At 35.8% G+C, this 13,210-nt stretch overlaps 1 protein-coding gene across 9 annotated transcripts in view; it reads right to left on the bottom strand.

Moving 5' to 3' along the window:
* Positions 1-13,210, bottom strand: part of LOC148603554 (uncharacterized) — a 79,017-nt gene that overhangs the window by 18,128 nt on the left and 47,679 nt on the right. For 3 of the 9 annotated variants that reach the window (XM_088553891.1, XM_088553892.1, XM_088553893.1), the window contains 12 exons: positions 12,476-12,757; positions 9,896-11,962; positions 9,291-9,613; positions 8,616-8,754; positions 6,511-7,158; positions 4,556-4,963; positions 4,245-4,325; positions 3,405-3,709; positions 2,923-3,073; positions 2,472-2,576; positions 1,066-1,356; positions 188-396 (listed from right to left, as the gene is read on the bottom strand). In XM_088553891.1, coding sequence (XP_088410017.1) covers positions 188-396; positions 1,066-1,356; positions 2,472-2,576; positions 2,923-3,073; positions 3,405-3,709; positions 4,245-4,325; positions 4,556-4,963; positions 6,511-7,158; positions 8,616-8,754; positions 9,291-9,613; positions 9,896-11,962; positions 12,476-12,757 — 5,009 coding nt within the window. The remainder of the gene's footprint in view (positions 1-187; positions 397-1,065; positions 1,357-2,471; positions 2,577-2,922; positions 3,074-3,404; positions 3,710-4,244; positions 4,326-4,555; positions 4,964-6,510; positions 7,159-8,615; positions 8,755-9,290; positions 9,614-9,895; positions 11,963-12,475; positions 12,758-13,210) is intronic. The other 6 variants (XM_088553896.1, XM_088553897.1, XM_088553894.1 and 3 more) reach the window with 6 other exon arrangements.

Raw genomic sequence — 13,210 nt, 5'->3', positions numbered from 1 at the left:
GGTAAAGAGAGAGATATCACCTTATATATATAAATGCAGGCGGTGTTGCCGTAGATGTCACAGCGGTACAAGTTCAAGTCCCAGAGAGGGCACGACAAAAAATTTGTTTTGCATACCAGTGAAGAGCTGTTTTTCAAAGGAGTAAAAAGCATTATGGTCATACAACCACTGTACTTAAAATACCTACCATGACAATCTGGCCATGAATCATACAAGTACATTCAGACTTCTGTACACATTTTTGCCCATCACAGTACAAACCAGTTGGACAAGATGGTGGGCAGTTGTCTGTATTCATTTCCTCATAACATTTGGCAATGTTCTTTATTGGTGTCACTGGGATCTTACGAGTTGTATGGTGAGCTCCTTGAGTAGATATAACAGGTGTTGGAGGTACTGCAAAAAAAAAAAAAAAAAAATAAGATGTCATCTGATACCCACTTTTCATTAAAATAAAGGAATAATGTTGGAATCCTGATGATCCCATGGGTCAATGACCCTACAGTTGAATCAAAAAAGAGACATAAGGAAATAATTCCCAGAAACTCCTTTTTATCATTGTTTTACCACAGGCTAGCTATTCATGCTGCTTTATTTTACTCAAAGCAAAGAATGCAGTAAAATAATAAAGACCAGTTTGTAGTAAAAGTAAAACAATGATAACATAGTCAAAATATGGTCAGAAATGTAAGTTGAGTCCTCAAACAGGAGGTTGTTGGATGTCTTGTTGGATGTCTTGCTGGAGGTCAAAACTGACCGTATGGCAAACCTAAAAATAAAACCTATGCCTATGTCAAGTTACCATCCATTCCATAATAAGTTAATAAAAAATTGCTAAATTCTTCAGCTTCAGAATTTTCACCAAATTCTTTAACATTCTGCAATTTTAACCATAATGCATATTATCTGCTCATGATTATCTGCATGATTCATTGATCCTTATACACAGACTTTTCTATTCAGAGTCAGAATCAGTATCAAGTAATTTGCAGTAATAATCAGAACAAATTATGGAGAAACAATACAGGCAAACACCACAGTAACTAATACAGTAAAAAAACTTACTGCACTCTGGTGTATGTTTCAAACAAGCCAGTCTGACTTTGTAATCATCACATCCACTCGGGCTAAACTGGTTCATGTTGTCACATTCTAAGCCATGCCAAAGGTCACAGGTCACTATTTGACCTAAGTCATCAGGTTTAGCTCCGGTTGCAGTCAAACATTCAATCTTCATTGGGTTTTGACAGATTGGGGAGTGTTTCTTGACTTCATCAATTGGCTCTCTGTCACCATTACCACCTGGTGCTGGTGAATGCAAGTTGACCCATTGATCCCACTGTGTACATTCCTCGACTGTAAATACACATTTAACAAGACATTTAAGACATTACATTAGTTTAGAAAAAATATGAACAAACAGACGGACTTTCAATGTGATCCCCCATCCCCCAAACTTGCATGAGCTGCATTAACATGCATCTCTGAACTTACAACTAATCTGGTGGGTGCACATGTGTTATTTTCTGGTAAGCGTTAGTTTTCACTTGTACTTTTTAGTTCCTTTGTGTTGTGTTACATGTACTTATTCTTTATTGGTTGACTTTTTTGGTATTTCTCACATATTTTCCTCTTTAGTACTTCAGTTTATCGACTCTTCTAAATACTGTGAAGTATGTTAAAAATTGAAAAAATGCATACAATAACTTCAAAATTAACAGCTTGCTAAACCTCCCCTTAATCTCGATCTAAACTTTACCATCTCACATAGAGAATATTAGATTATTTAATACTTTTTCAACGAGATGAGAATGAGAAACTCCCGTGAGTTGAAAAAATATTAAATAATCTGTTTATTGCTGTTTTGCTGAATTGTAAGGTTTAATATGTAAGTTTATAAGTGCTGCAAAATTTCCTTTCGGGACTATTTTTTGGCACATACTACATGACGTCACATATGTTATGCAGCTGTGAAACACATTATTTGAAAAAAAAATCGGTTAACTACATGATGGTCGAGTTTAATATTTGTGGAATAATTTTGAGATTTATTCATTCTAATTGGGTAAGTTACTGTATTTAATCATTTTCCATTGTAGACTAGACAATATTGCCACAAATTAGCCATTATTTCATATGCAGTTAACAAAGAGACGGTTGTTTGGGTCGTCAAATATTCCTATGCTGTTGCTTGTATGTCATGCGAGGACATAGAAACTGGCGATAATTTCCATTCTCACTCGACTGGCGTGAGATTGAAAATTATCGTATAGCAAGATCAAATGGATTTTAAACAAAATAGTGATAAATATAGATTCTCCTTCAGTCTCGAGAGGATTACAAGATTTCTCTACTTAACATAGCTCAATTTTGGGTTTCAACCAACAAGTTTCTTTAAAGGAGCAGATATGGGGCAACTTATCATGATAAATTGATTATGCCCCACTTCAATAAAAGTTTTTTATACTTACTATTAATGGTATGTTTGGGAGGAGTAGGAGGCTTGGTTGGTACGCCAAAGGAAACCGTCGTGGTCTGTGTTGGAGGAGTAGTTGGTGAAGGTGTTGGCTTGGCAGCTGTTTTTTTATAAAGATAAATAGTACTCTAAGACAAGCATTTTCAAAATCTGACATTTGGAGAAATGATTTTTCTCAATTATGATGCAGTTAACTTTCACAGAAGCTTAATCCCAAAATTGAAGGAAGTAAGTTTTTTGGTTTAAAATTTAAAAAGATAATGTCCATTTACATATTTCTGTATTGGACATTCCCACCCAACTTAAAAATTGTTTTTTACTACTGCAATGTTTAATTCTTATCTAAGAAGTATCATAGAAATATTTTTTGAAAATTTATGTCACATTCAGACAGACAAACAAGTAAAAAAACACAATTTCTGTCCCAATATTTTGTCATAACTTACTTGGATATGGTACGAAACATCCCTGGATTTCAAACCTCATAGCCATCTTGGTATAGAATGTCTGTGGGTTGATTCTGATGTATTGGGCTCTGATGGGGGAGGTAAAGTAATGTGTTACTGCGGTAAGGGAATCAAAGTTTCCATTGAATTGCTGAAATTAGATAATACGTTGGTACATGTATAAAGGAATATCAGTTTTCATTTTCAATTAAACTGCTGAAATAAAAAAAAAATTGGTGTTAGGTACTCTCAGTTTATATGAAGAAACTTGCAATTATAAATACTTGGTAAATTGCTCTACATAATTCAGACTGAATGGCATGACATGGCATATAAATCTTCTGTCCAAATACAAAGAATCTAAGATAAGTATTGGCAAAACAAAAAACAAAAAAGTAGTGGCCTGATAAATAGATTAAAGGAAGGACCATCAGATAGACAAATCACTCTCACAAGACAGTAGGTATAATAACTATATTTACCTTCTTTTGTCCATTCTCCATATAAGTATTCCAGTTGACACCATCGCTTGAGAACATAACAAAGTATGAAGTCACATAAGATGGCACAGTTGGTCTTCCTTGTGTTGTAACACCAGTCACATATGTTGGCTGCAGGAAGTTTACTTGTACATACTGGTTTTTGTTTTCAACACCAGCAACCCATGCTGTTGGTCCATTAAGACGGGCGTTCTCTGGTCTTGTACTTGGGCTTCTTGACGAGGAGGCTGAGATCATCTCAGCTCTTATGCCCTCATTTTCCATACCTAGGGCCGTCTTACAGTCCACTGTAAGTATACAATAATTTTACAGAGATACCCAACTATATAAAACCCTGATAACATATAACTTAAGTCCTATAATGGTAATTCGAAGACCATAAACATTAAAGGGATTCAGTTCAGTAAGTTTTATATTGAATAATGGCAATTTTTAAATTTAGGCAGAAAATATCACAGTAAGCCAAATAAGACGAAATGTAATGTTCTATGGAGAAGTGCAAAACTGACATTTTCTGTTTATAGGTAACATTACAGTCAATTTGATGTAAAACTGTCATTGGATATTGCTAATATTTATAAGGACCACGGTAGCAGCCTGATATAGAAAATATCAGGCAGTAAGAACAATGAAAAACATTAAAGTCGCAGATAAACTGAGTTATATTTCATTCTTTCACACACTTTGCATATTAAATCACAGCTTGTTTCTCCAAACAAACTGAAAAGTAGACTGCACAAATTGTTAACATAAAAATAAGCTTTTGTGCAGTTTATATGACAAGGACTGATAAAACCCAAGTATAGAAAAGTTTTAGTTTACCTGGTATGTTATTGGTTGGTGTAACTGGGACAAGTGTTGGAGAAAGGGTTGGAGAAATGTGCCCAGCAGTTGTTGGACTTTCTACAAAACAATTAAAGTACAATTTTAATATATTGTTTGTAAGTTTGGTTTTCAGATTCATAGCTACTTGTAATTCTAACATAAGAAATAGGTTTATTGAAGTGATGTAAATCCAAAAGAAAACTGATATTAAAAAAAAAACAAAAAAAAAACAATGTTACCATAAAATAGAACTATTGTTATCCATGATGGAAAAACAAAGATATTCATGAACTATTAAGTGTACTTACCACTACAAACACAGAAGTATTTAATTGAATAATCATCACAACCTACAGGGAAATTATCAGCATTGTTACAAATCAATCCTCTTTCAACAGAACAGTGCTGAATGGCTCCAGTACTTTCGAATGGAATTCCACTTGAAGTTTGACATTCAACTTTTTTAATTGTTCCACCTGGACAGAATTTCTTAATTTCATCTGGAGTTAAATTCTCATAATCACCATTGTTGGTGGTAGGCCTGTCACGGTTGATCCAGGTTGACCATCTGGTGACACATTTTGTTGGTGCTGGAGTTGGTGAACTCTGGCCAAAGCTAGTTGGTGCCGGTGTAGGTGTGCTCTGTGTGATACCAGTAGGAGATGCAGTAGGAGACTTGTGCTCACCAGGAATTGGTGAAACTGTAGTTGCTGGTTCTGAATGGAAATAAACAAACAAAACTTTCAATAGAAATCATAAAAACAAACAACAAAGTCAAACTATAAAAAAGTTGTCGAAAAAGAATGTGATGTCAGTTCAGTCTGAAAGTTAGTCTAACAATATGACATGCCTATATAAAGCTTCTGTCAAAATATCAAGACTGTAATAAGTAGTTTCAGTTTAAACAGTAACAAAAAAGGTGTGAAAAAAATAACTGATGAACAGATGAATACCATGATCATGATGATCATTATCATCTTCCACACTCAAAGCTGTAGGTATAAAATACAAAACAATATGTATGTAAGTATGTTGGGAGAAGTATCAGGGAATAAATTTTGTATAATGTTAAATATTTACAATTTTTCATGTACTCTTCCATTGGAGGGAAATTTCTATGGGCTGTGATATTAATATTTGCTATTCTCACAACATTCAAGAAAAAGTGTAATAATAAAAGCTTGCAAGCATTTTTTTTTTACAATTTTCACAGATAAATTCTTTGAAAATAAAAGCCACCACTACTAAATGTCTAGATTTTGAAAAACATTACCCTACCAGTCAGCATCAGAAAAATACTCATCCTAAAATACAGTCAAACCTCCATAAGTCGAAGTCGACGGGACCATGCAAAAATGTTCGAGTTATCCGAGGTTCAAGTAATCTAAGGTCGAGAGTAAACCGGAAATACAAGTAGTTTGGTCCATGATTGTTTCTGTAGTTACATCATTTGTTATGCTTGTACATTCACATGTGCTTCATTTTACACAGTACTTTGTAATGTCATGCGTTTCATATCGGAAGAAATTTTTTTTTGTATATATAACATGTTTAAAATATTGAATGGCAGGGGGTGTTTTAATGAAATTTCCTTTTTATTTTTTCTATATCAAAAATGCTATAGTTCATAACATGCTGCCTTATTTGATTCACAATCAGGAGTATTGTCAAACCATGTGCTCTACAATATTACGATAAAATTTCAGATTCACTAGTGAAACGAATGTAGTCGTTGAAATACTCTTTACTATCGTCTGTTTGATGTAACATTAAATAGTCAGATACCATTACAATTCATCTGTATTTTAAAAAAAAAATTTCAAAATCAAAATATCCGATATCACTGTTAGTGTAAATTCCGACATGTTATCAATAAAATTCGTTTCTTTTAACAATGAGCGCAGTTTTAAATTAATTAAATAAACAAAGCAAACCATAAAGAGTGTCAACAAATTAATTTTAATAGCCACGCTAACTGTTGTTAAAACTCACATCGATCATGGTTTCTAATAAAACAATCAGTTTTCCGACTAATTAGTTGACTTTAAGACATCAGGGTTAATTAACCTCGAAGTCCTATCGAGGGGACTGATTGATTACCTGGAGTTATCCGAGGTTTCAATTCATCCAAGGTAAAATTGTATTGGAGTAAGGGGAGTTTTGCTGGGACTTTGTAATTAGTTCGAGTTATCCGAGATTTCAACTAATCCGAGTTCAACACATCAAGGTTCGACTGTACTACAAATCAATAATAATGTCTTACCAGCACACTTGCACTTGTATCTGATCTTGTAATCTGAGCATGATCCACCTGTGAAATCATTATCCATATTGTTACAAATGAAACCAGTGTCAGTGTAACATGTGGCAATTTCACCAGTGGAGTCATATGGGGTTCCATCTTTGGTGGCACATTCTACATCCATTATTTTACCATCTTTGCAGAAAGCCATTTTCTCCACAGCTGTCATCACTTCATGATCACCATCACCAGTGTCTGGAGTGTCTTTGTTTATCCAGTCCGACCAGCCATCAGTGCAAGTCACATGTGAAGTGCCAGAGGTAGTCTTGCGGCTTGCAAAACCAGTTGCTGAAGGTGTTGGACTGCCATTGACATCACTTGTTGGTGAAGCAGTTGGTGTTACATCAACTCCAGTAGTTGGTGAGGCAGTTGGTGATTTGTTAATTCCTTCAGTTGGTGAGGCAGTTGGTGATATATTAATTTCACCAGTTGGTGAGGCAGTTGGTGATTTGTTTATGCCTTCAGTTGGTGAGGCAGTTGGTGATATATTAATTTCACCAGTAGGTGAGGGAGTTGGTGATTTGTTAATTTCACCAGTAGGTGAAGCAGTTGGCACACCAGTTTTACCTGGGATTGGTGATACTGTTGTTTCTTGCACAATCTGTATTCCTTTAATGAAATACATGTAAACACACATCAGAAATGTGTTTTGCACAAAGCTATAAATTTCTTATTTCCCTAAACTGAATCTCCTCCTAAGCTGGAGAAAATAATAAACAACTGTAAAGCAGTACATTATATGCTTATCCCATAGTTCATAAGTGAAAAAATTCCAAGATTCCGAGAAAATAATTGTAAAAAAAAGCAATTGAAAATTCCCTTCCATAAAAAATAAGAAAGTACCAAATATAAAAGCCATCAAGACATTTTTTTTTTGTATCCTATAATGAGAGAGTGGTCAAACATAAGTCATTAAACAAGTGGTATTGTGTAGTTATTTATTTAGCACAGAACAGTGATCCTACCAGATCTGAACAATGAAGGAGTTAAGGTCAAAGGGTCATTCCAGTGCAGCAGATTAACAACAATATTTCATTCTTAATGGTCAATATCTGTTTTAAAATTAAGTAACAATCTGAATCATTTATCATTAAGTAATACATTATCTCCATGATGTCACAACCAGAATGATAAATAAGAATCTGGCTAAGTCCATGATGTCTTTATCTGCCAGAATGATTGTTTAATTCTCTCAACTTACAGAAGCAGACGTCATCCTTTCACAGGAGCATGAAAGCCTTGAGCAGGGAATAAACATGCCATACATTGACTAAGATGATATATTTCAGAAGCATATCAAGAAATATTTCAGTCGGGAAAAAAAAGGGAGTTCATGCAATCAGTCTGCCTTAATTATTAGCAAAAATCAACAAATTGTCATACGAAAAGGGGGGTTCCAACAACTGAAACCCTCCTCCTAGATTCATCACTGTAGTTGGAGATTTTCCCACTTTGTGAGTATCGTAGAACAGTGATTTTGTGGAAAGTGCTGTCAAGGCTTCCCAAAATGTTTGTACTTTTGATATTAGTGTAGTTTTCATGGATTTATTATTTCAACCAGAAAATTCAAAAAAGTTCTGTCAATAATATGTAAAAAGAACTTTCTTCTTTTGTCATTAATTTGAAGAGGTCTTGTCCCTGTGTTACATTTCCTTCTCATTTTTTTGTGCTTTTGTGAGTGTCATATTGTTTCACAGAATTTGAACATTAGTGAAATATTTTATTGCAGCAATGGGACCAAATTGGTACTAGGGGAAAAAAAACGAAAAAAAAAAATGTGTATGTCATAAATGATGACTTGAAAAATACCTATCCGAATTATTTTTTTATCTTTAACATGTCACTTAAAAAAAATATTTATATGGTAAGCATTGAATGATTAACAAAATTTATACTGATATGAAATGCCATGATTGCAAATAAAGCTTATTTCACATACACACAAAAAAAAATCCAATTGAACAGATGTGTTTTTAAAAGAATTTTTGAAATTTGAGGTATCTTTAGTTTGCATTGAGTAAGAGTCTTAAAGTTTTGTCGCAAAATAAATTCCCAAATGATCTTACCAGTGCATCCATACAACTGCCATCTGAGAGCAATGGCACCATTCCATGTGACAGGTACAAGCTTAACATACTGTCCATAAATAGGCTTATGGAATTGTTGGTGAACTGGTGTTTCACTATCGAAATTGGCAGATAATACCTGAAATTCAAATAACTTGGATTTAATAATGCCATACCTAAGAATGAATTGTTTTATTTTAGGACACATGACCAGGTTTCCATTAAAACAAAATTATTTCATTAAGGTTATAAAGCAATTTAGCTAAAGCAATTGATAAGCTCCACCATCCCTCTCCCCTCCCCTTTTTCCATCTTCGTATTCTAAGTTCAATAACCCTGAGATATTGAAACAAAAGAGGAAAACAAGGAGGAAAAAGAAGCGACTTTGACAGACAAATACTCTACCAAATATAATTACAATCCATTTCTTGTGCAACCAGATAACTCAACTGAAACCAATCTACTGCACTTAAAATATAATCATAGGAGATGTGGTATGATTGCCAATTAGGTAGTCATCCACAAAATGCCAAGCAAGGTACAATTAAGTCGTTAAAAATATGGGGCATAAAAATAACTGTAAAATTCCTAGAAGAAATCCTTGACAAGTCAGTTAAGAAGTTTTCCATTCAAAAATGGTGAAAAAAAAATTTATTTAATGGATTTGAATCAAACCTTTTGTTTTCCATTCTCCTTGTAAGGTTCAAATGTTTTCCCATCCGTTGAGGAGAAAACTTTGAATGATGTAATCCAAGATGGCTGACCAGCTTGACCTTTGGTTGTTATTCCATCAATCAGCATCTGTTTCTTGAAGTTGATCATAATGAATTCATTTGGACTGTTTGATCCAGCAACCCAACCTCCTGTCTCCTTGTTGTGGCTCATTTGGGTCAGATGGGATCGATCAGGGCCTGATGTAGGGGTTAAACTTGAAGAAACAGTCATCTGCTCATTTTTCATTGGCAACGGTGTTCCAATGGTCATACCCTCAGTACATTCTTTAAAAAAAAAACAAAGATTATAAGCTTAGGGATAGTATTAATACTTTCAAGTGAATTTTCTTTCATAGTAAAGAATTTGGAGTATCAATTAAGAGAAGATAAATCTAAATTTGTTAGTGCATATGTATATACTCATAGAACTTCAAATAGCAAAGTAAAATTCAGTTGCAACTGTTCTTTTTGCATATAAGACTTTCTTCTACATGAGCTTAATCATTCAGTTATCCATATAATAAGAAATGTTTAATGACTCTTTATTCTTGTATGACATATATTTACCATAAGGAGGCTGAGTAGTTGGATTGCCAAATACACCCTTAGTTGGTTCAGCAGTTGGTTTACCAGATTCACCTGGGGTTGGTTGGGCTGTAGGTTTACCAGATTCACCTGGGGTTGGTTGGGCAGTTGGATTGCCAGATACACCCTTAGTTGGTTCAGCAGTTGGTTTACCAGATTCACCTGGGGTTGGTTGGGCAGTTGGATTGCCAGATACACCCTTAGTTGGTTCAGCAGTTGGTTTACCTGATTCACCTGGGGTTGGCTGGGCAGTTGGTTTACCAGATTCACCTGGGGTTGGTTGGGCAGTTGGTTTACCAGATTCACCTGGAGTTGGTTGGGCAGTTGGATTGCCAGATACACCCTTAGTTGGTTCAGCAGTTGGTTTACCAGATTCACCTGGGGTTGGTTGGGCAGTTGGATTGCCAGATACACCCTTAGTTGGTTCAGCAGTTGGTTTACCAGATTCACCTGGGGTTGGTTGGGCAGTTGGATTGCCAGATACACCCTTAGTTGGTTCAGCAGTTGGTTTACCTGATTCACCTGGGGTTGGCTGGGCAGTTGGTTTACCAGATTCACCTGGGGTTGGTTGGGCAGTTGGTTTACCAGATTCACCTGGAGTTGGTTGGGCAGTTGGATTGCCAGATACACCCTTAGTTGGTTCAGCAGTTGGTTTACCAGATTCACCTGGGGTTGGTTGGGCAGTTGGTTTACCAGATTCACCTGGGGTTGGTTGGGCAGTTGGATTGCCAGATACACCCTTAGTTGGTTCAGCAGTTGGTTTACCAGATTCACCTGGGGTTGGTTGGGCAGTTGGATTGCCAGATACACCCTTAGTTGGTTCAGCAGTTGGTTTACCAGATTCACCTGGGGTTGGTTGGGCAGTTGGTTTACCAGATTCACCTGGGGTTGGCTGGGCTGTTGGATTGCCAGATACACCCTTAGTTGGTTCAGCAGTTGGTTTACCAGATTCACCTGGGGTTGGTTGGGCAGTTGGTTTACCAGATTCACCTGGGGTTGGTTGGGCTGTAGGTTTACCAGATTCACCTGGGGTTGGTTGGGCAGTTGGATTGCCAGATACACCCTTAGTTGGTTCAGCAGTTGGTTTACCAGATTCACCTGGGGTTGGTTGGGCAGTTGGATTGCCAGATACACCCTTAGTTGGTTCAGCGGTTGGTTTACCAGATTCACCTGTGGTTGGTTGGGCAGTTGGTGTGCCGGATTCACCTGGTGTTGGTGCCTTAGTGTGGGGAATAGGATTTCCAAAAATGTCTGTTGTAGGAGCAGGAGTTGGAGTTGCATACTTGTCAGTAGGTGGTGCCAATGTTGTTGCATGGCAATCCAATTCCTTCGGTTCACAGAAAATTCTAATCTCATAATCAAAACATTTTCCACCAGTTGAAGCCTGATTGGTATTACTACATAGTAAGCCACCTTTCCCTAAATCACATACAACTCCCATTTGACCAGCCTGTTGAATGGTTTTCTTGGTTCCAGCCTGTCGACATTCAATTCCTGTTATTGCTTCAACATCGCAGAATCTATAATATTTCCTTAGATCTGTAAATCGTTCCATTTCCCCATGAACATCAGGAGTATGTCCATTCAGCCATGTTGTCCATCCACAAGCATTAATGATAGGCTTTGTAACAAGCTGTGTTGGAGTTGGTGATGGTGTTGTGTGATGATGCAGCTGTGGAATTCCATAACAGTCACAGAAGACACGTATTTCATAATCCAGGCATTTACCATCTTTCTGCTGATCATTTTTGCATCTAAGTCCTCTAATACGATCACAGGTGACAACCTCCCCTGTTTTTGATGCAACAACTTTGGTCTCAGAATCACGGCACTCAACATTGGTCATCATGTAGTACTCACACAACGGGTGCATCTTTCTAATATTGGAAATGGATTCAATATCCCCTTCAAACATTTTACCCTCCTTCATGATGAATGGATTGTCTGTATTTAACCATTTAGTCCATCCACAGAATGGAGCAGCTGTAGGATTGATATATAAATCTGTGGGAGGAGCTAATGTGGTTGTAGTAGTTGTGGTTGGTGCGGCTAAAAATAGAAAAAAAAATGTAAAAAAAAAAAAAAAAAACTTTAAAGAAATACTTTATAAATAAAAAGTACAAACAAACAAAAAAGTAGTGTTAACTATGTAAATAATCAATCTTCCTGATGAACATGCATATTATTAAAAATGAAAAATCATGATGGTTTAGAGGCATGGTTATAGCAGGTATAGCTGCTATCATACCAATAATTTTCTTAGGTACCGTACCAAATATTTACACTAAATTTTTTAAGATAAACAAGGTTTCTACACAGCGATGCATACTAATCCACACCCCCCTTTTAAGCATGCCATACCAATATGAATTGAATTTAACTATAATAGGGAAAAACATGGTCATAACATTATATCTCACATTTGTAAAGTATGGAGATATAACAAATGAGAAAGGTGCTTTTTCATTTCATTATGGCGATAAAAATAGGTCATCAAAAAGATAAAGCCAAACCTTAAAACAGAGGAATTACATTTATCTAGCCCAACAGTCTTTTACTTACATGCACAAGGACAGAAGAACCTGACTTCATAATCCTCACACTTTCCACCATTTTCGAAATTCAGACACTTCAATCCTGTGTTAAGGTCACAGGTGACAGCTTGACCTCTTGCCTTGTAGTCACCTTGTGACTTGACATCTCTACACTCAATTTGGACAGGATTGTTGCAGAATATGTTTGTAGTACGGATTTTAGAAATGGTTTCAATGTCACCTTCCCCTGTGAGTGGTGTGTCAACATTGATCCAATAGGTCCAGTTACATGGATGAGTTATAGTAACAGCTAAACAGAAATGACAAAAAACAGGGCATTAATGGAAAATTAAGTGATATCTTGCCATGTAATGGTAAAGAAGAGGGATGGCAAAATGTTCAAAATTTGTGTAAAGTAATAGTGTTTTATTTCTTCATTATCAACTTCCAGGGTTTTCAAAAATTTCTTTGTTCACAGAATGATCAATTCTTTCGTTTTATAAAAGCACTAAAATTTTCAAAGGAAGTGCAACATTTTATTGGAAAATTAAAATTGAATTTCTAACATTCCATAACATGATAGGTTATCTCCGCCTAGAAACATTTATAACTTTTTTTTTTTCAATGCTTTAACATATAGAGTGTTTTATTCCAATCTGTTATGCATAATTTCTTGAGAAAATCTGTACAAATAATGGCAAATCAGGATAGGTCAATACCTACACAACTTCACAGGTAACTGGACCAAAAAATTGCCACTAAA

The sequence above is a fragment of the Perna viridis genome, chromosome 11 (assembly GCF_037379345.1).
Source record: "Perna viridis isolate PV_CMFRI_1.1 ecotype Kerala chromosome 11, ASM3737934v1, whole genome shotgun sequence".
Taxonomy (NCBI): Eukaryota; Metazoa; Mollusca; class Bivalvia; order Mytilida; family Mytilidae; genus Perna; species Perna viridis.
The sequence above is the reverse complement of the archived record's forward strand: the minus strand, read 5'-3'. Positions and strand labels throughout refer to the sequence as shown.